This window comes from Thunnus maccoyii, chromosome 6 (assembly GCF_910596095.1).
Source record: "Thunnus maccoyii chromosome 6, fThuMac1.1, whole genome shotgun sequence".
Classification (NCBI taxonomy): domain Eukaryota; kingdom Metazoa; phylum Chordata; class Actinopteri; order Scombriformes; family Scombridae; genus Thunnus; species Thunnus maccoyii.
Window position 1 is genome coordinate 27,428,357 of NC_056538.1, and position 19,241 is coordinate 27,447,597.

The 19,241-nt window shown below is 39.1% G+C and overlaps 2 protein-coding genes across 5 annotated transcripts in view; one reads left to right on the forward strand and one right to left on the reverse strand.

The window, feature by feature from the left end:
* The first annotated feature begins 99 nt into the window (after nt 1-99).
* pgr (progesterone receptor) lies at nt 100-7,875 on the forward strand. Its single transcript, XM_042414417.1, has 8 exons — nt 100-1,377; nt 2,082-2,191; nt 3,338-3,454; nt 3,764-4,069; nt 4,408-4,552; nt 4,726-4,856; nt 5,242-5,399; nt 5,510-7,875. Exons 1-8 carry the CDS (start codon nt 479-481, stop codon nt 5,663-5,665), a joined length of 2,022 nt encoding a protein of 673 aa, XP_042270351.1. The 5' UTR covers nt 100-478; the 3' UTR covers nt 5,666-7,875.
* LOC121898900 (rho GTPase-activating protein 42) overlaps nt 6,880-19,241 on the reverse strand; it is a 63,056-nt gene continuing 50,694 nt past the window's right edge. Inside the window, exons 10-25 of one of the 4 annotated variants that reach the window (XM_042414412.1) lie at nt 18,585-18,694; nt 17,754-17,810; nt 15,905-15,983; nt 15,511-15,550; nt 15,112-15,174; nt 14,860-14,934; nt 14,090-14,174; nt 13,836-13,894; nt 12,949-13,054; nt 12,538-12,697; nt 11,742-11,892; nt 11,041-11,430; nt 10,583-10,739; nt 9,301-9,363; nt 9,117-9,196; nt 6,880-8,307 (exon numbers count right to left, since the gene is read on the reverse strand). In XM_042414412.1, coding sequence (XP_042270346.1) covers nt 8,219-8,307; nt 9,117-9,196; nt 9,301-9,363; nt 10,583-10,739; nt 11,041-11,430; nt 11,742-11,892; nt 12,538-12,697; nt 12,949-13,054; nt 13,836-13,894; nt 14,090-14,174; nt 14,860-14,934; nt 15,112-15,174; nt 15,511-15,550; nt 15,905-15,983; nt 17,754-17,810; nt 18,585-18,694 — 1,764 coding nt within the window. In that variant the 3' untranslated portion in view covers nt 6,880-8,218. Of the gene's footprint in view, nt 8,308-9,116; nt 9,197-9,300; nt 9,364-10,582; nt 10,740-11,040; nt 11,443-11,741; nt 11,893-12,537; nt 12,698-12,948; nt 13,055-13,835; nt 13,895-14,089; nt 14,175-14,859; nt 14,935-15,111; nt 15,175-15,510; nt 15,551-15,904; nt 15,984-17,753; nt 17,811-18,584; nt 18,695-19,241 lie in introns of all 4 variants that reach the window. The other 3 variants (XM_042414411.1, XM_042414414.1, XM_042414413.1) reach the window with 3 other exon arrangements.

The window sequence follows — 19,241 nt, forward strand, 5'->3', positions numbered from 1 at the left end:
CATCCTTGATTCTCCTCATTGGCTGGCTATTTTACTGTAGGTCTGCTGTAAAGTGTACCTCCATACATCTCTCCAGTGTGATTCTTCCCATGACATCCTTTGGAGGATTGGCTAGTTACTCTCAATAGGGAAAGCTACTGGAAATCTGTGAAAAAGCTTTGAAACATGACACTCACAACCAGCACAAGGATTTCCTTAAATATGTTGCCAGGTTAGTTTTTATATAGTTTTATAGTATAGACTTATAGTTATATAGTTGTTTATATTATTTGTATATCATCAACACAGGCTGATAGTTGGTTTATTTTATGACCAGCTGTTAAATTGCACAGATTTGACTCCTATGTGAAAGAAAAGCGAAGTCACAGCCTTTCTCGACGGGGAGGAGGATTACAGGAAGGTCTCTGAGCCACAACCTATCACACACACCAGGCTCCGGCGCACTCAAGTCTCTGCTGTGCGCGTTGTGGTTCAGAAGATGGAAAATAAAGTAAACGGGAGGATGATCACTGTCAGTACTTCGATTGCTGATTCCACCGATACAAGAGTAAGTGACTTCATTGAAGCTGGGTACAACACCAACGAGGCACCGTCTCTGACTTGCATGTCTTCCTCCTCCGTGCGTAATTATGGCAACACTGGCGCACTGATCCAGGGCAATTCAAGCAGCGACGGAGCAGTTTTCAAAGATTGTAACATGCTCGATGGTTCACTTGCTGGAAAACATTTTTTTGACCGCAGCACTGAATATCTGAAGTGTGACAGTGTGCAGTGGGAAGATTTTGTAAAAGTTCAGAGGACCAATGTGGCCACATCCGAAAGTTTGTCAGGCGCAAGTTCAAGCCTCTCCTCTACAACCGGAGCGTGTAAATTCATTAAAGATGAAAAAGAGCCCTCTGTGATTATGGACACCCCGTGTCCCAATTTCGATCCATCAACGCAGATACCTGCTCTTGACACCTGCTGTGACACCGACGGGAAGCAGCAGCTGGGGCTTGGTGGTGAAGGGGAGTCGGCAGGCTTTACGCCAGCCGCGGCGGGTCCTAGACCAGGACTGGAGGGATCTCCAAGCTTTCTGATCGACCTGAACCAGTCAGAGCAACTTACTCCGCTGAGCCTGCAGAGGACTGACTCCAGGTGCGGTTTGTCCGGGAAGGCTGTGATCGACTTTGATGCCAACGCGCACACAGCAACGCAACTGACAGTGTACAAGAATGAGGTTCCCCGTTGGCAGACGCGGACGTCTCCGGCTGAGCTTCAGTACTGGTGCCAGTCCGCAGGGATGACGGAGGACCCTTTTACACACAGCGGCTATAATGGGATCCAGAACCAGGCTTTGTCTCAGCGGAACATCTCACCTTTCGCAGCATTCCCCGGGTACGTACAAATTTTGACACTGATTTAAGTCATTAGCGAGACTGACATCTTTAATCAAAACTGAATCACTGCACGTATTCATGACAAATTAACGCCTACTATGTTTGTGTGACTTTAAAAGTAAAAAAAAAAGATCAATTTATAGATAGGCCTGTATATTGATGATTAAATAGACTAATCATCACAGTGTGAGGACAGATCACTTCCTAGTACACAACGAGTAGGCCTACACAGTCCATTTCTGATTCAGTCTGTCTCTGAGAAAAAAGACAAACAGCTTGTTTGCTTCTTCATTTCCGTTCAATTCACTATCTAGACAGTATCTAGTCATCTGTCTCTCATGGACACGTTATGAAACAAGTGCATGTATATTGAAAACACGTGCGAGTGAATGAGAACATTTTATTCCATTTGGTCTTCCTCACAGAAATACCATATATACCTGTCTGAATAAAAATAAAGTAGCCTAACTATCTCCTACTCTACACCCATACACCTTTATATAAACTTATATTGAGGGCCCTTGGGTCCCTGGGTCTTGTCTTAATATTTCATCTTAATCTAAATGTAAAAAAGTTAAAAGGATGATTAAGTTTTAAAATTAAGGTGTTCCACTTGCATGTTTAAAGTTATATTTGTAGTTTGTACACACATTTTGATTTATAGATATGTTTATCAATGCAGTCTTTTCTTCTTTTTTTCAGTATGCCACCTCAGAGACTGTGTGTGATCTGTGGTGATGAGGCTTCTGGTTGCCACTATGGAGTCTTAACCTGCGGGAGCTGTAAAGTGTTTTTCAAAAGAGCAGTCGAAGGTGAGGAAAGAAAACATCCTACGTACTTTTCAGTCAATATAAGCCTTTGTCACAGAAAGCCTTTTGACTTGTCACAGTCGCTAAAGCATAGGTGTAAATAATGAAATGAATGATGGCTGAATTCTGTGTAGCTGCTTCAGTTTCAAGCTCCTGGTATTGTGCACATTGACTCATGTTGTCACGATTTACTGGGACACTTGAATAGAAAGAAGCCGTTGCTGGTGTTATCAGCAACACCTCTGCTTTTCCTAATATGACAGGTCAAAATGTCTGCTGTGAAAAAGGCCTATATTGTCCAGTTTACTCATATAGTGTACTGAGACTGTCATGAAAGAGGAGATCTAAAAATCCTTAGCTACTGCAGACAGTTTAAGTACTTTTTTTCATATGTTATTCTATTTCAAGATGCCTTTTATCTTTTCATCTTTCTCTTTCAATCTACACTGAGACTACAATTAATCTTTTTCTGCTGCCTGTGGTCTATTGGTGCTCTCTCTGTTGTGTACTCTCATACCCACAGTTGTTCCCTTTATACATGTTAATTTGTAACAACTGCCATTTAATATTTTCTTTTTAGAGTTCCTGTGGATGAAAATGTGTCTCCTAAGGTAACCTAGTTACAGGTTGTTGCTGTTGATAAGTGGGCATTGTTCCTGACAAACAAACATCAAAAAAAAGAAAAAAAAAACACTGAATGAGATGTTACAGACTGTAACCAAATATTAATATCATAAGTCTACACTGAATGCTGTGGTACATTAAAGGGGAGTTACCACGTAAGATTTGACTGACCTCCTATGGTAGTTGCTAAAGGTCATTAGCAACAGTAACACATTGACCAGTGTTCACCATGTTCTTCGTCTTGGACTTTTTTTTCTTGTTATCTTGAAATGTGAGATATATAAGAGCCACTATGTCTCACCATGGCCGTGTCACTCTGTCCTCACAGCCTTGCCTCTATCTAATTTTCTTCTTTAGATCTCTCCTCAGAACACTGATTGTAGAGTGGAGTAGCAATGCTAATAGTCAAGAGCCCTTCAACTCTTTTTTTCCTCTCCTGATTATGTGCATCTCCTCCTACCTACATGTTTTGAAGTCAAGCAAAGTTAAAATTGTGTGCATTGTCTGTACCCTTTCACTCAACAGGCCATCATAGCTATCTCTGTGCTGGCCGAAATGACTGCATTGTGGACAAAATCCGAAGGAAAAATTGCCCTGCGTGTCGCCTCCGAAAGTGCTATCAAGCAGGAATGATGCTTGGAGGTACCATTTGGTTGGATTTCTTTTTGCACTGAGCTAATGCACCCATATCACAAAAATGAAAGTGACTGGTTATGTAACACCAAGTCACACTTTGAAATCATGATAAAACAATAATGAATTAATGTTAAACAGGATCCTTTTGTGAGCAGAGGTATTAAACTCCTTTTTTAGATGCAGGTTTAAGCCATTTTACCACTTACATAGTCAATTTACTTGTATAGGAAGCAAAATAGTGAAGCTTTGTGATATGTTGAAGGCACAAATACTCTTCTTCATCAGATCTAACCAGACCTTGTATTTATTTCACAGGCAGGAAACTGAAGCGTTTTGGGGCCTTGAAAGCCTTGGGGTTGGCCCCGTCCCTGATGTTCCAGTCTCACTTGGCCATGTCCAGTGACAATGAAGCCCTGACCTCCATGTCTTGCATACCAGGCATCCGTGAGGTGCAGATCTCCCAACATATCATCAATATCCTGGAAAACATTGAACCAGAGACCGTGTACTCCGGTTATGACAGCTCCCAGTCCGATGTTCCCCATATTCTGCTCAACAGTCTCAACAGACTCTGTGAGAAACAGCTGCTGTGGATTGTCAAGTGGTCCAAGTCTCTGCCAGGTAACGGCTCTGTGCAGCTCAGGGTCACAGCATTTGTAGCCATGGGGACCAACTGGCAGGCCTCACCGAAGGTCTCAGCCTTAACACTGAATGAGATAGAGGGTTTTGTAAAGCCATTAATACTGGATATGACAGCAGTGTCTCCAAGTGGTATAAAACCATTTGATTGTCACCGGAAATGTTAAAATAGAAAGCGATTTTATAAAATTGATGGCAATGAAGTTTTAAGCTGAGCCAGAATATAACTAGAAATCAGTTGCACCACTTGATAATATATTGGTGCAGACAAAATGTTCTGAAATGTTGATCTAATACAAAATGTTCTTTTTTTTCCTAAGGATTTCGGAACCTTCACATCAATGATCAAATGACCCTCATCCAGTATTCATGGATGAACCTGATGGTGTTTTCTCTCGGGTGGCGTTCCTTTCAGAATGTCACCAGTGAATATTTATACTTTGCACCTGACTTGGTTCTTAGTCAGTAAGTAACTTCCATCACACAAGCAATTTGAGTTGCCCTTTGAATCACAATTTATGATTAAGAATTGTATCAACATAACACTGATGCATTTATTCATAAAGCAATGATTTTCGATGAGAAAGAGACTCTGAATTGTTCAAAAACATAAACCGTCTGATATTTTTTTCTGTCAGGGAGCAAATGAGGAGATCTCCAATTTACGACCTTTGCCTGGCGATACAGTTCATCCCTCAGGAGTTTGCAAATCTTCAAGTTACACGGGAGGAGTTTCTTTGCATGAAAGCCATAATATTACTCAACACAGGTAAGAGACAGAAAACACCTTGAATTGGTGGCAGACTCAAGATGAATCTTTTTTTTTTTTTTTTTTCTTTACCTTGTGTTGACCTTCCAGTTGAAAAGAACTGTACTCTGTATACAGTGTTGCAAACAGAGATGTGAATGTTGTACTGGGTGACTGGACCTTGACATGATTTATGTAGCAGCTGTTATCACTTCCCAGTTTTACACTTAAAAGAACACACTAAAAAAACATTGTTTTTCATAAGCAGCATTAATTCCAAAACAATCATTAACTGGTATCTCATACGTGCTTGTATGGCTTTCTTTTATAGATTTCTACATTTTAAAAGTGCATAACGTTTGGACAAATGATATCTTGAATCTATATGCATCCTGTCTGTTCTCAGTGCCTCTTGAGGGAGTCAAAAGTCAGGCAGCATTTGAAGAGATGAGACAAAACTACATTCGGGAGCTGACCAGGGCCATCCACATAAAGGAGAAAGGAGTGGTGGCCAGCTCCCAGCGATTCTACCACCTCACCAAACTGATGGACGCCATGCATGATGTATGTTCCCTGGTAGAACTGAGTACAGCGGTATTGATTCATATGTGTCTTAAGCTAATGGCTACTTTAATGAGTACTAACACAAACATGAATGTCTCTTTTTTGTACAGATAGTGAAGAAGGTCAACCTGTTCTGTCTGAGCACCTTCATCCAGGCAGACGCCATGAGAGTGGAGTTTCCAGAGATGATGACAGAGGTCATTGCCTCCCAGCTTCCCAAAGTCCTGGCAGGAATGGTGAAGCCCCTCTTGTTCCACACCAAGTGATAATGCCAGCACAGACATCACGACTCTGTGGAGACATCTTGTGACTGGATTATTCACCCCACAATTACTGGATTCTTCATAGCCTTCACTAATGTAGCCAGTTATCTATACTTTGCCAAACTGCCTCTAATGCTCTTTAGCTATTTCACTTTATGTGGTTAAACAGAATCACATTCCTTCAAATGTTTTTAGTAGAGATATCTTTAACATCATAAAATCAGAGGAATCAATCAATAAAGCTCCTCTGTATAAATAAACCTCAAATCTGGTGTAGCCACCCTTTCCCCATCTACATATTGTGTACAGATGGTACTAGACGATATAGGTGATAGTGATATTTTCGTGCTGAAGCTGCAAAAAAAGAAAAAGACAAGCAAAAACCAAACAAAAAAATATATATATCATAAAATAAAAAACATGAAATATTTCTGACCAAACTTTTCTTGTTTGTAAGGTAGAAATGCAGGAGACACTAAAACTTGCCACTTAAATTAATGAAATTCTGTTAGGGTAGGCAGCACTGAGTCAGAGTGAGACACCGCATTTATTCTAGGGAGGAGAAACTGGGAGGATTACCTTAAAATATTTGTAAAATCCCGTCTGTACACTTAAATGAATTACAAGCGCACATCTCTACCAAGGCTGCACAATGCTATAAATGTGTTATTTTTATAATAAAGCATATTTAAAAGATTTGATCTTACTCATGCAAATGCAGTAGGCCTAGTTCATGAAAAAATAGCAATATTTAGAAACTCTTACAAAAAGCTGGATCAGCATTCAGATCTGTGCAAACAATGAATCATAGTCTTACTTGTACTGTGGTCTTACTTTAAACCAATTTTCATTGAAGTCAGTGAGTTGTCCAGCCGACAGAGACAAAGAAATGAATCTAAAATAATAGTTCCCCTGTGAAGGTAATAAAAATGTGCAAAAAAAAAAAAGTTGATGTAGCTAAGGATGGGAAGGAACATTCATCAAACTGGAAGACAACTAAATTATCTGTCAGACTAATCCTAGCTTTCAACCAAAAACACAGCAGAGGATCTAAAACTAGGGATGCAAGAGACAACTGTATTAAAACTTCTAACATCCAAATCACTTATAGTACATTCTGACTCCTGAAAATGATTTACACGTTGAATTTAGAGTTCCTCGTTGGCAGTGAGCGCAAGTTAAAGTTTCTAACTGTGACAAAGAATTTGGACCACAGGTCTAATAAATCACGCTGTTTATTTATATCGACATGCTAATACACCGTCAAGACACAGTAGCTGATTGCATGGAAACAAGCTTGCCATATAAAAAAAAACAAACAACAAAACAGAATGCCAAATGTTACATATTCAGGATGTGGATATGATTTCCGTGACATGCCCCTGCAAATTCAGACTGTAAGGGAGTATTATTCCAGCATCACTGTTCAAGGCCACCTCACATTCTCGTAGATGTAAATGGAAAAGAACATCCTGATCTTGGCAAGTGCACATTCTCAAATACCTTCCCAAATACATTTTTCATCCCCCAGAGTAAGATTTAATTTTTCAGTTTGTAATAACTGAAGGGCAAAAAGCTTGTTGATTATTTTTTTTTCTTTAATCTTTTTTTTTTTTTTGGAAATTGTATCGCTTCAGTTAACTTTTTCAATAATAATGAACTTTGTATTTTGAAATGTTGTGACAGTTATAGAGAATACATGTCTAGTTGTCATTGCTTGTACACCAGTGTACCAGTGAGTACAGTACCACAACAGGTATTAAAGGTGAAGGCTTGCCCTCATAAAAATAGCATTCATGACATTATAAAAACACATTTTTACGTATGAAATATATTTGATGTGATAATTTATAATAATAAACTGTTACAAGAAGTAAATATTTTTGATTAGCATTTACAGAAAAAAAACTCAAGAGCATTGATGTACAGTACAGTACTGTAAAGCTAACCAGAAAGTGCACTGCAGCAGTGAGCAGGTTCAGTGGATGAACAATGATCACAGGCCAAAAACATAAAAGTTAAGGTGCAAATCCATTATGCTCTTTCTATTTGATTAGATAAGTATCTTTATTTTAAATCACAGTTTGTTCAGTTACAGTTATTACAAAATGTTTATGAAACTACAGATTTCCATTATCAACTTGAGTGTTATGCTGACATAGTGGGAAGTCAAAAGATAATATATTTCTGAGAATAAAATTTGTGAAATGGGATGTGATTGTTTTGTGATTCTGTAGGTTAATACTGGGACTAAAAACATCAGTGCAGTCCATGGGTAATATATTTACATGTGGGGAAACAGCAATCATGCCATACCTACTTCCTCTTAACTTCTGACAAGCTGCAGAATCCCCAAACATTTGAGAATGACATCATTACAAAAAAAAAAAAAAAAGATTTTGAACTTCTAGCACTGTTAAAGCAGTTACTGCTCTGTTTGGTATCTGCTAGAAATGCATACAATACAGAAATGTTATAATAATAGGAACAAAAACAACAATCAACATTATTTTTTTCCATGGATACCATGAAAAATATGCAATGTTTACCAGGTTTCTAGAGGAAGATGACATAATTCTCAGGGATTAAACCTGTTTTTCCCTCATATGTTGCTTGGAGCCAGCCTGGTTCAACAGAACGGTAGACTACCAGACAAAAGGAGAGAAAAAATAATTTAGTGAGAGAAAAGAGAGAAACAGAACAATTCTTAATCCAGTGTAACCTGTCCATATTTGATTAAATTATTTCCTACAATTACAACATTTATAGCAGATTGAGGAAGACTCTAGGTCAGACAGCTCTTTAAATTCAGCCCCTACAGAGTATTTCAGCAGGCTTGAAAGATTGCTTAATCAAACACATACAGTATAAACCATAAAAATGACATGGTTAATTAGTATTGAGATGCACCAAAAAGAGGAACATCTTTAAAAATGATCAGCTTGAACAATCTAGCAGAGATCTGCTGAATAAGGATATAGAGGAAAATGGTCTATTAATGTAGAGAGCAATAAAAGTGCTTTGCCTGCTGGTAAATGGTAGGGAGCATTTGTTGATGTTTTTGCACTTGGCTGCTGGCTCTGCTGTCTGTGTTAACAGGGAACAGGCACCAGTGCCTTCCATCACTAGGTTACAGTGACCTGCCTGCGCTGGTTGTGGGCCAAGTCATCTCTTCATGGAAAAGGCAAGAGGCAATAAAAAATCCTGGCACTGTTTGGATTTTAGCTATGCATATGGGGGCGTCACGCTAAGAGCAAAATCATTTTATGCCTCTACATAACACTGGGAATTAGCCAAGTCCTTGCTGTGCGTTGCCAGTATACAACAGAATGTCTGTGTACACTGTTCAAATGTCCAATCAACCTACACAAGGAGACGGAGGCATGTGTGTTTTTGTGAGAACTTCTGCAGCAAAGTTGGTCTAATTTTTTTGCCTTGTTTTGGCTCTGCTTACCGTTTGAGAAGTGCGCCCCCTGGGGGAAGCTGAGCTCATGGCTGTGCTCTGCCTCACAAGAATACATCGCCTTAGCATCTCTATAAAGACAACAAAAAAACAGACAATGTCATGGCAGGTCTGAAGAGATGAAACAGATTAATTAGGTCAAACTGTTGTAGCTGGTGTCATGTTTTTACAGTACCTTCCGACTGGAGCAGACTGTGGGGAAGAGGCATTTTCAAAAAGCAGTGCTCTGGCAGCAACCCTGAAAAAAATGAAAACGAAAATGGAAAAGAAATACTGTTCACTCCACCTGATTATATCAAGGATATCATTAACAGCTGAAAAACAAATGTTTGAAAGATAACATCACCAAAGGAAAAATATGTGCTGAGATCAAATGATGTAGAGTCAGTAAATTTGTGAAACATATTTTTATCGTCTATAAAATCTGCAGTGCAGCCTGAAAGAGAAAGTCAAGCCTTTCTGACCTTTTTGGACCACAACAAATATGTCCACTTTCTCTTGGCCCTGCCAGCATTCTTCATTGTTTAGAATGAGGTGAAAGGCGTAACGACACAATATGGGAGGTTTCCTTCCCCCGGGCGGACTCAGCTTCAGCACGATGCTGAACTGAGTTCAACTATATAACAAGGCTGCACTTGACCCTGCGCACAACAACCTCAGAGTCAAGGGGACAACAGAGCCTAGGGCAGGCTGGTGGGTGCTATACAAGGAAACCACTTGAGAGACTGTGTGACTGGCTTCTCAGACATGACAAGTCAAACAATCTGTTTGTCCCAAGAGAAGGAGTGTAGCCTGCTGCTGGGTCACATCAACCCAAGAGCAGGCAGAGCATAATTAAAGCCAGCTCTCCCACCAGAGAGGAAAAGACATAAATCTCCTAGCACATACTCATCTCATCCCTCCCAATACCCAATGCTCATAAACAGACGAAGGAGGAAGCTGACGACGCAGAGGAGAGAGACAGACAGAGGGAGGAAGTAAGAGAGAAATGTTGCTGAACTATTGACCTTAAGCCTTATTGACTTGTAGCTATTTTTCTGCCACACACATACACATTACCTTTATAGAAATCTAAAAAATATTATGGGTATCAGGGCTGCAAACAACAATTATTTTCATCATCTAATACAATTTTTTCGTTTGATTAATCAATAAATAGTGAAAAACGCAGATCCTGACACTTGAGTGGTAGGAACCAGTGAATGTTCGGCATTTTTGCTTGATGCAGTAAACAGTAGCAATTAATCATTAATCAGAATTGTTGGTAATTTTCTGCCAATTGCTTAATGAAGTATTCAACTAATAATTTCAGCACTGGTTTTAAGGTGAGTGATAATGTGCCCTTAAGGTAAGAATTCATAAATGGCATTACACTGCAATTGATATCATCAATAGTATTACTATAGAAACAGTAGTTTATACTGAACAAAATGATGAGCCTTATTTCAGTTCATTACACTGAGCCAGGTCTTTGATATCCGTTGCTGGCCGATGTGTCCATCCTGCGGCGGATCACTTGTTTTGGTGGAAGGTCTGGGTGCTCAGCAGGCTTTAAACTCTCTTTGGGCTCCAGTGTTGACAGACTTTGAACAGATCCAGAGCAGCTCCTGTGGCCTTGAGAAAAACATACAAAGAATAACTCCTGTCTCCTGGTAAACACAAAGACACTAAAGTTTTACACTCTCACATACACCGTTCCAAGTAAATCAGATGTGTCATGTAAATGATATTTCAAAACTGTTTAAATTATGCTTAAATCAAAGGGTTGCTATCAGTCTTTGAAAGCATCCAGTCCTGGAAGAACACATTATGACAATAAAACTACTGACCTATGAATTCTGTCCTAAAATGACATTCATATCAATGAACTAATGACAGGCAAACCTGAACCGGCATTATTTGATGATTATCCTACCTTCAGATATATGCAGTGATTTCAGAGAGGGACCAGCGGAACGGTTCAGCAGTGCTGGCCTGAGGTCAATGTGGCAGTGTGGTGCTTTTTTGGGTGCGGGAGACAGCCTGGGTGTGGTGCTGACTGAGGACAGGCTGAGAGCATCCTCTGACTCTCCATCTGTGCGCCCTGCATCCTCCTTGGAGCTGGACTCTGGGCTGCTGACACACACGGTGCTCCTGGGGCCATTTGAGAGCTGTGATGGTGTCCGGCGGAGGTCCAGAAGTGACTTGTCCTTGACCTGAGCAGAGGAGGCTGTTTTGGAGGAGGTGTTCTGCTCAGAGGAGTGGGAGGACAGAGACTCCATGCTGCCCATGGGAGTGCTGCTTGGACTGCTACTGAAAGTGTCACCTATGCAGGGACCAGAGAAAAGGCATACAAGGCCCTCATTAAAACCTGATGATTGAGGAAATGATTGTGCCTACTCTATGGCTTAAAGGAAATGCTTTTCTCTGAAGATATCATTCTCATTTGGAAGCCTAAATGGAAAACTAATGGCTTCCCATTTTAAAAATACTGAAAAGCCAATATGAGGTGAATCTTTTAGAAAATTGGTGAGACAGTTTCAGCAGATGTCTGACAGTTATTATATGCCACTGATGGGCTTTTGGCAAAAATGTGGTTTGATGACCTGTGGTGATATTCACTGCTTTGGTACTCACTTTCTGCATCTGCCAGGCACAGTGTTGGGGTGTAGATGCTGCGGGGTTTCCTGGGCCCGCTGGACAGACAGATGGCTCTGCTCCTGCGAGAGCCAGTCCGGCTCTGGGGTTGGGGCAGGGGCACATTGGGGTCTGGAGGCTGGTGGAAGATCTGAACGTCCAGGCAGAAGCACTAATTACTCAACACAACTACACAATATCTTTATTCCTAACCAATATAGGTGGGTACAACTGTGTTTTTGAAGTTTGCTACCAATATTTTAAGAATCTTGCTACCCTGTATAGGGATGGATGTAACGACAATCTATACTGTGAGACTGAAGTATTTCCTCAGTCATCAGATATGTTGCAAAACTGTTTATACTGAGGTAGTCTCTTCTTGCAATAAACCAGTTAGATTATACCAGGTATAATACAACCAGAAGTATCTACTTTCAAATTGGGTTATTTGATCTATTAACAGTTTCTAATTTGACTTTACAAAAAATATTTTAAGATATATATAAATATTGCAATATAAATTTGCTCATACCACGATAGAATATACTATCCATATCACCCACCCTCATGTGGTGCCATGTTCAGTGTCTTTTTGTCAAACATTTTTAAAAAAAATGCACATCAGCAAGGTTTTTCCCCTTAATTCTGTTATTGGCAGATGGAAAAACTTCTGTAAAAGCAAAGGTAGAGTGAACCTTGTAATAAAAGACCTTTAAAGTAAGAATTACATAAAGAGGGAATTAGTTGAATGGTGCAGACAAAACTAAAAGCATATTGTACGTCAACAATGACTCACTTTGTTGAAGTTCTCAATAAGTATTTCCACAACGATGTTCTGGAACTTGATGTTCATCATTGCCGCCACAGTCTCCTCTTGAGACCGCATCAAGGTGGGCCCAAAGATGACACCCAGGTTGGACACTGTCATCAGGTTGAACTGGCTCTGGGTGGAAACTCTGCAGGTAGAAGACATGGGCATTATGTAAGATGCTATTCTATGCTATATCAAAAGCAAACTCTTTCCCATGTGGTGACAGCTTTGTTCTTTACACAGCACTGTCAGTTTTAGAGAGGCCTGTAAATGCATTAAGGTGTCCCCAAACTGTGAAGACAATTTAATCAGTTTCAGCAATCTTTATTGTCTGTCATACGGTTGCTCTTCTTTCTTAGGGCTGCAGAGTAACTGATTCATTACAGGAACACGTACATGACAAGGTGTTTTATTAGTAGCTCCAGCATTTCCTTGTTCCTCTCGGGCAGCTTATGAACCAAGGCATGGACAGCACACACCCTGTAGTTCTGGTCATCTGACTCTGAGGGAAGTCAAACAGGAATAACATGATCAAGAGGGTGATATACTGACACAAGAAATGCCAAGTTGACAATTGTTAACTGTGGTTTGAATTGCAGAAATAATGGTAATACTACCAATAACACGGTGACTCTTGTGATCAGGGTAACAGAATATTCTATTGTAATGACTATACTGGCATGGTAATGTTAAAAATTAGATTCCATGTACTGAATATAAATATGAGAAATACTACTTCAAACTGAAGTGGCAGAACACATTTCAAATTCAGTTCTTCAAATTTATATTCAACTGTCTGAGACACTATATCCAGAAGTGTAGAAAGAAGCAAACTCACCCAGATTAAACCAATTTAACTTACCAGTTTGACATGACATGAGAGCAATTTGATGCATACGGCATGTAGACTTTTGTTTTTTGTTTTTTTGGTAGCCTGAGATGGAAACGGTTTAATTGGTTCAGTCTATGCTTGTTTGATTTTCCAGCTTTAAGGACATGAATGTAGTGCCCACAAAGCTATCTCACAAAGGACTTAATTTGAAATGCAATTTAGTTCAAACTCAATTCACTTTCAAATGGTTAGAGCAAATTCAATTTGATCAAAACAAATTTCAAAATATTGTGTTCTCCAATGATCAAATACTAATTAAGATTTACCATATTCAAATGTGCTAATCTTCTGCCACAAATGTAATCTGCCCATTAACACTGTATGTTATGAACAGCAAATAAAGCCTTTGCTAAAATATCTATTATAATGTTAATAACTTTTCATAACTTACTGACAGCCATGATAAAATCTTTGTGGAGCTTGAAGGTCATTAGAGGCTCAGAGAGACACCTGGTGAATAAAGAGAACAGTTATCATTGATTTCCTGAGTGGCATGGGTCTTTTTAATAAATGCAGCCATCTCCATTTGTGAGTCAGAGGCAGCACTGAATGCATGACTAACACCAGGGAGGCTTCAAAGAGGCATTATGGAGGCAGCAATGATTCCTGACAGCTGAGGACACATAGCTGGTGGGGCGAGCTGACCTGAGGTAATTCTTCAGACCGCTGGTGATAGTTTTGTTGTCCCACGTCTCTGCATCCAGGTCCATATCCACAGGTGCCTTGGATGCTATTGGAAACACACTTAATCCAATTATTCATTATCAATTAAGCTGTAAACTGTCTGAAGCAACAAACCGACAAGCTGGTTAAATGAGCATAAAAAACACTGACGTTCTTCTTGTGTAAAATGACTCAACCCAAGAATGTGAGATAAATTTAAGTGTGCAATGAGTGTCTGAGAGAGATGGAGATCCAGCTTGAGTGAGAATTTTAAAAAAATCATTGAGACATTTCCTGTTCAAACGTATGAAACACATGCAAACAGGATTGCCTTCGGTAACTAACAAGGTAATGGAAAAGTAACATGAAGCATAATGGCTGTTACACTGTCACACCACAAGGAGGACACCTTTCCTCACTCTGCAGGGTCACATAATGTTTGCAGAAGCTTTAACTTCAACCTGAGATCATGTCCAGAGCTGTTCATTAACCAGAGCTTTAAAAGGAGAGGTTAATTTGCTGAAAATAATAATTCAGGCATTAAGAAATTGAAAAATACATTGAAATACAGTACATATAGTACAAAGAAATAGTCTTAACAATAGAAAAAAAGCTGTAATTCCAAGCTTGATGAATAATGATACTTTAAATTTGACTCCAGTCCCTTTGAACAGAGATCCTATTTGTAGTTTCTATACTACTATGCTGTGAGTGGGAAATGCTAATTTTTTTCTGATATTAAGGTCACTTACAAAAGACTGTGGTCATCAGCTTCTGTACTTTGGAGTTGACCCCTCCGATCCGGTATAGTCCCATCGTATTTATACCTGCATTGCAATGAAAAAGGAAAATAAAGAACCGGAACAAGGAACAAAGACTTTCTGCTCTGTTAAGACAGTGCAGTATGTTGTCATGTCCACTAATGAACGAAGCACATCGTTATTCATAATCACCACCAGGACCCGTTCAAGTCATTTGAAAGTTGAGAGATTTAAATGCCTCACCTCTAACCTCCACCAGGTCAATGCATTTCCTCACAAAGTTAAAGCCCGCCTCATTAAGAAACGCTGCAATAAAACACAAGAATAGGATTGACATGTCAATTACCGTCTGGCTTAACCACGCATCAAGCTCTCCCCCTATGCATGTGCTCCAACTAATAAGATGCAACCCTTTTGCTGTAAAGCTGTGCTATGTCAGCTGAGTGGGTGCATGTCAAATAATTGTGTTAATGAACAGAGATACTGTAGTTGTAAGTAACAAATTATGTGTTTGATGTATGTGTATGTGTGTGTGTGTGGGGGTGTGTGTATGGAGTTTTTTTTTCAAGTCTTTGAAAGCTGAATTTATACTTTACTATGATGAAAGGGGTTTGGAGAGATTTGAAAAAAAAACACACTTACTCTCTTCCTTTTTGCTCAAAATGGCAGGTAGGTTGTAAATCTAGAGAGAGATAACAAAAAGCATTACTAAGTTATAAAACCCTCTGCTTCAAAATTAAACAAAATCCCTGAAAGAAGAGAGTCATGTCCCAGTTTTTCCCACCAGTGCTTCTATGGTTGAAGTGGGCAGTCTATTATTAGAACAAGTGGATGGTGAGGTCATGGTTTCTTAAAAAGATGTTGCTGGACCTAACCTGAACCCACCAGAAGAGGGTGCCAGTGACAAATAGTTCAGTTTTGGTATTGTTTTCTTGTCAAACCAACAACAACAAAAAAAAATTCCAAAAAACATCCTAGTCAAACAGGAGCCAGTGTAAAATGAATATTTCAAAGACAAACAGGAAGAGGTCCTCACCGGCTCCTTGCCATCCATGGCCTCTAGCCACAATCTTCTGTTGGACTCTGACAGTGCCTGCAGTGTCATAACGCCATGCCTGGAAAGATTTCAGAGAAAAGCTGGTCTTAGTCTGATCTCATTGTCTAGGGGCCCCTGGACAGACCATGTTTACACTGGCTGAGACCACTATAAAAGGACTAGTGTGACTAAAATAGCTCATGTGCAAATGCTTGACTTCAAACTGTGCCCTGGGTTGGCTCTGTGCTTCACATTCCACTCCCAATTAAATGCTACATGTGCTTAATATTAGAGTGATTCATTTATTGCACCCAACATGCAAACACCTTTGTCTCCTCTGTGTTCTACAGCACAGCATTTCTTGTGTCTCATGTCTCGCCCCACTCTGTGCTAAATAGCTTGAAACTGGTGTATTATCTGCACTTGATACGCAGCACTGCTTTAGTTGGTAGTGATCTGATGACACATTATATGATAATACTGGCAAATGAAAACTAAACCCCATCCAGTAGTGATGGTTAGTACTAGCGCAGAGCCATGTAGAGTTGCATGTCTTGCAATGAAGGGGTTGTTTCAACCATGTTACTGTACAAAACTGTACTTCAGGTGGTACCCAGCCATGCATATAGTTTTGCATTCATTTGTCCAGGTTTTGAGATATCTGTCTCTGTTATTCATGCCTCCAACTTAAAACAATGTAGGTGAATTGAATTTTTGTTTGGGATGCTTACAACATTGAAAATTTATATTTAACAGATTCGAGAGCAACATCTCTGTCCAGAAACAATGTTACTCTAATCCACAGAACACACAGTTTTCATTGGTATCAAAGTACTTCCTACCAAAGTACCAATGAAAACTATCAATAGTGAGGTCTGTAGATTATCCAGAGAAATTGGTACACACTTCCTAGAAAGACATGTAGCTGTTGAATTTTTAAAATGGCATTTTATCGTTGCTTTGAGCACCACAAATGAAAATCTATTAATTTATATCCACACTGCGGTGGAGAGAGATATCTCGAGATCTGGGCGATCAAAATAAAACTATCTGCTTGGCAAGATACCCCTCTTATGATTTGGATGAACCAACCCTAGAAATGCGGTTTTGAGATGGTTGGCCTGATTCTGGCTGGGCTATAGGTGTAACAGCATGTTTATTATAATGAGGATGAATGGATGAGCTTGAAGCTGACTGGGGCTTGGCCCACATTGTCCTTGTGGTTGGAACAAGCACCTTGGGGCATCGTCGTTTATGATAAATGAGTTGTCCTGCAAATAAACTGCAGTTATTGTCCATGCTCAGCAACACTCACAGAGGGTGAACAGTGCTGGCCCTGCTGGTGCTGTGCAACAATAATGCACAGTGATGAGCTAACTCTATATAATGAAATACACATGCAATAATGAGTTGATATCAAGCTCTCATAACTTACAACTTGATCAATTGAGCCACTGTTAATCAGTGGGCAGTCAAGTTGACGGTGTTTGATCTTTGGCCAATCCCTCATTCTGTTCCCCAGTGAAACATTGAATACAAATCCATTATGAATGTTCCCATACAGCTAGTGGATTTTCAACTTCTAAAAAGAGGCAAAGTGATCAATTGATTCTCAGAATGATATGAATCATTGTATTGTTTGAGTAATTGCAGACAAGTAGGAAAAAGTAATATGTCTGTATCCTTTAGCCCATATTGACCAAGTGATGTCTGATTTTGTGAAGTGGTAAGAAGGCAAAAGTATTTCATTAGAAGGTCTGAATTTGAGATTGAGTGAAGGTTATAATTAGCAGCACACATGCAGCACATGCAACTGCTCTGAAAGGGCAGGACTGGTCAGTTCACATACCGGACTTTACAGAAAAACTGAAGTGGTCTGAAAAGAGTTCCACGATAGATGTCATTTCTACATTGACATGAACACAGAGAAAAGACGGAATGGGTTCAAAAAATAGAGAAAATATCGATGTTGTGGACATACAACAAACAAGAGGTTGGGAGGGAGAGGACTTGAGGAACATGCAGGACACAAACAGAGCTGAAAACATCTAACACTGGTAAACAGGGTGTCTTTGAAGATGTTAATCAAACCTGAACAACTCTTGCATGTTCAAGTGCTGTGTACTCCCATGACAATCTGGGTTAATTGTCAGGATCAATTGGGTTCGATAAAACACAAAATGCATGAGAACAAAACATCCCACATGCAATTCATCTGTCTTTAAATATGTTAGTCGTTTAAATATTCTGTTAAACCTGGAAGTACTACAGTTATATGTTAAAATGCCACATAATCTTCAAAATGTAAAATTTCTAAGGTAATTCCATAGTATCTATTATTATTTGCATATATCAAGATCAAGTAGAACAAATTGCAGCATGCTGATTTGTGGATGTTGTATTTTGTGATGTGTAACATTTTTCCTAATTAGGACAGTGTATTCTTCAAATATAATATCCTAACTACTAATGAAATAACAAAATAGCTGATAAATGTCTCAATAAATATACAAAACAACACATTACAATAGTTCTCATGAAAACAAATGTGACATCGAACCACATACTAGAGAGGGTGGTAATAGTAATAAATATTATGTTTTGTATATGTTTTCAGTCCATGTAAGTGTTACAGTAACACATGTTTGGGAACATATAGATGATTGAGACAGTCACAGACCTCTCCACCACTTCGATATCAAAGCAGAAACGCTTGTCGATGGAGTCTGTTTTCCTCCGAATGCAGGATTTGAGCTTGAACATCTCTGGCTGGTTCAGGACAAGACCATTCTAAAAATAAACACACGATGCATGAATAAATATAAATTGAAATGAAAAATGAAAGAAATGCACTCATTTAAATTCTGTCCTTGCAAATGTTTTTTTAAATATCTAAAAACAGTAATATGATCATCTAATTAGTACATGCAATAACTTATGGGATGGTGGCAGTCGGTGGTGGTAGGATGGACGGATGGATGGATGGATGAATGGATGAAAAAATAGGTAGATAGACAGATAGATAGACAGATAGATAATTAGATATATGTAGATACATAGATGGATGTCCTTTATTGATCCCAAATTGGGAAATTGTAGTGTTACAGCAGCAGGTTATCCAGGTATTGCAAAGGAATAGTAAATACACAGTAAATATACATATTAACACTAGAAGAGAGAAATTTATATCTATAGAAAAACCAACACAACAAATAACAAAATAAAACAAAATATTCAATATGAGAATATGAGAAAAAAACCCTAGCATACACTATAATGTAATAAAATATAAACATAAGATAACATACTAAATACATTAGACAAGTACATAAAGTAT

What these genes read in the sequence shown, in the direction of transcription:
- pgr (XM_042414417.1), top strand. Translation starts at nt 479, where the DNA reads ATGGAAAATAAAGTAAACGGGAGGATGATCACTGTCAGTACTTCGATT. An exon ending in CCTTTCGCAGCATTCCCCGG is followed by an intron (nt 1,378 to 2,081) that starts GTACGTACAAAT and finishes TCTTTTTTTCAG; the next exon opens with TATGCCACCTCAGAGACTGT. An exon ending in AGCAGGAATGATGCTTGGAG is followed by an intron (nt 3,455 to 3,763) that starts GTACCATTTGGT and finishes TTTATTTCACAG; the next exon opens with GCAGGAAACTGAAGCGTTTT.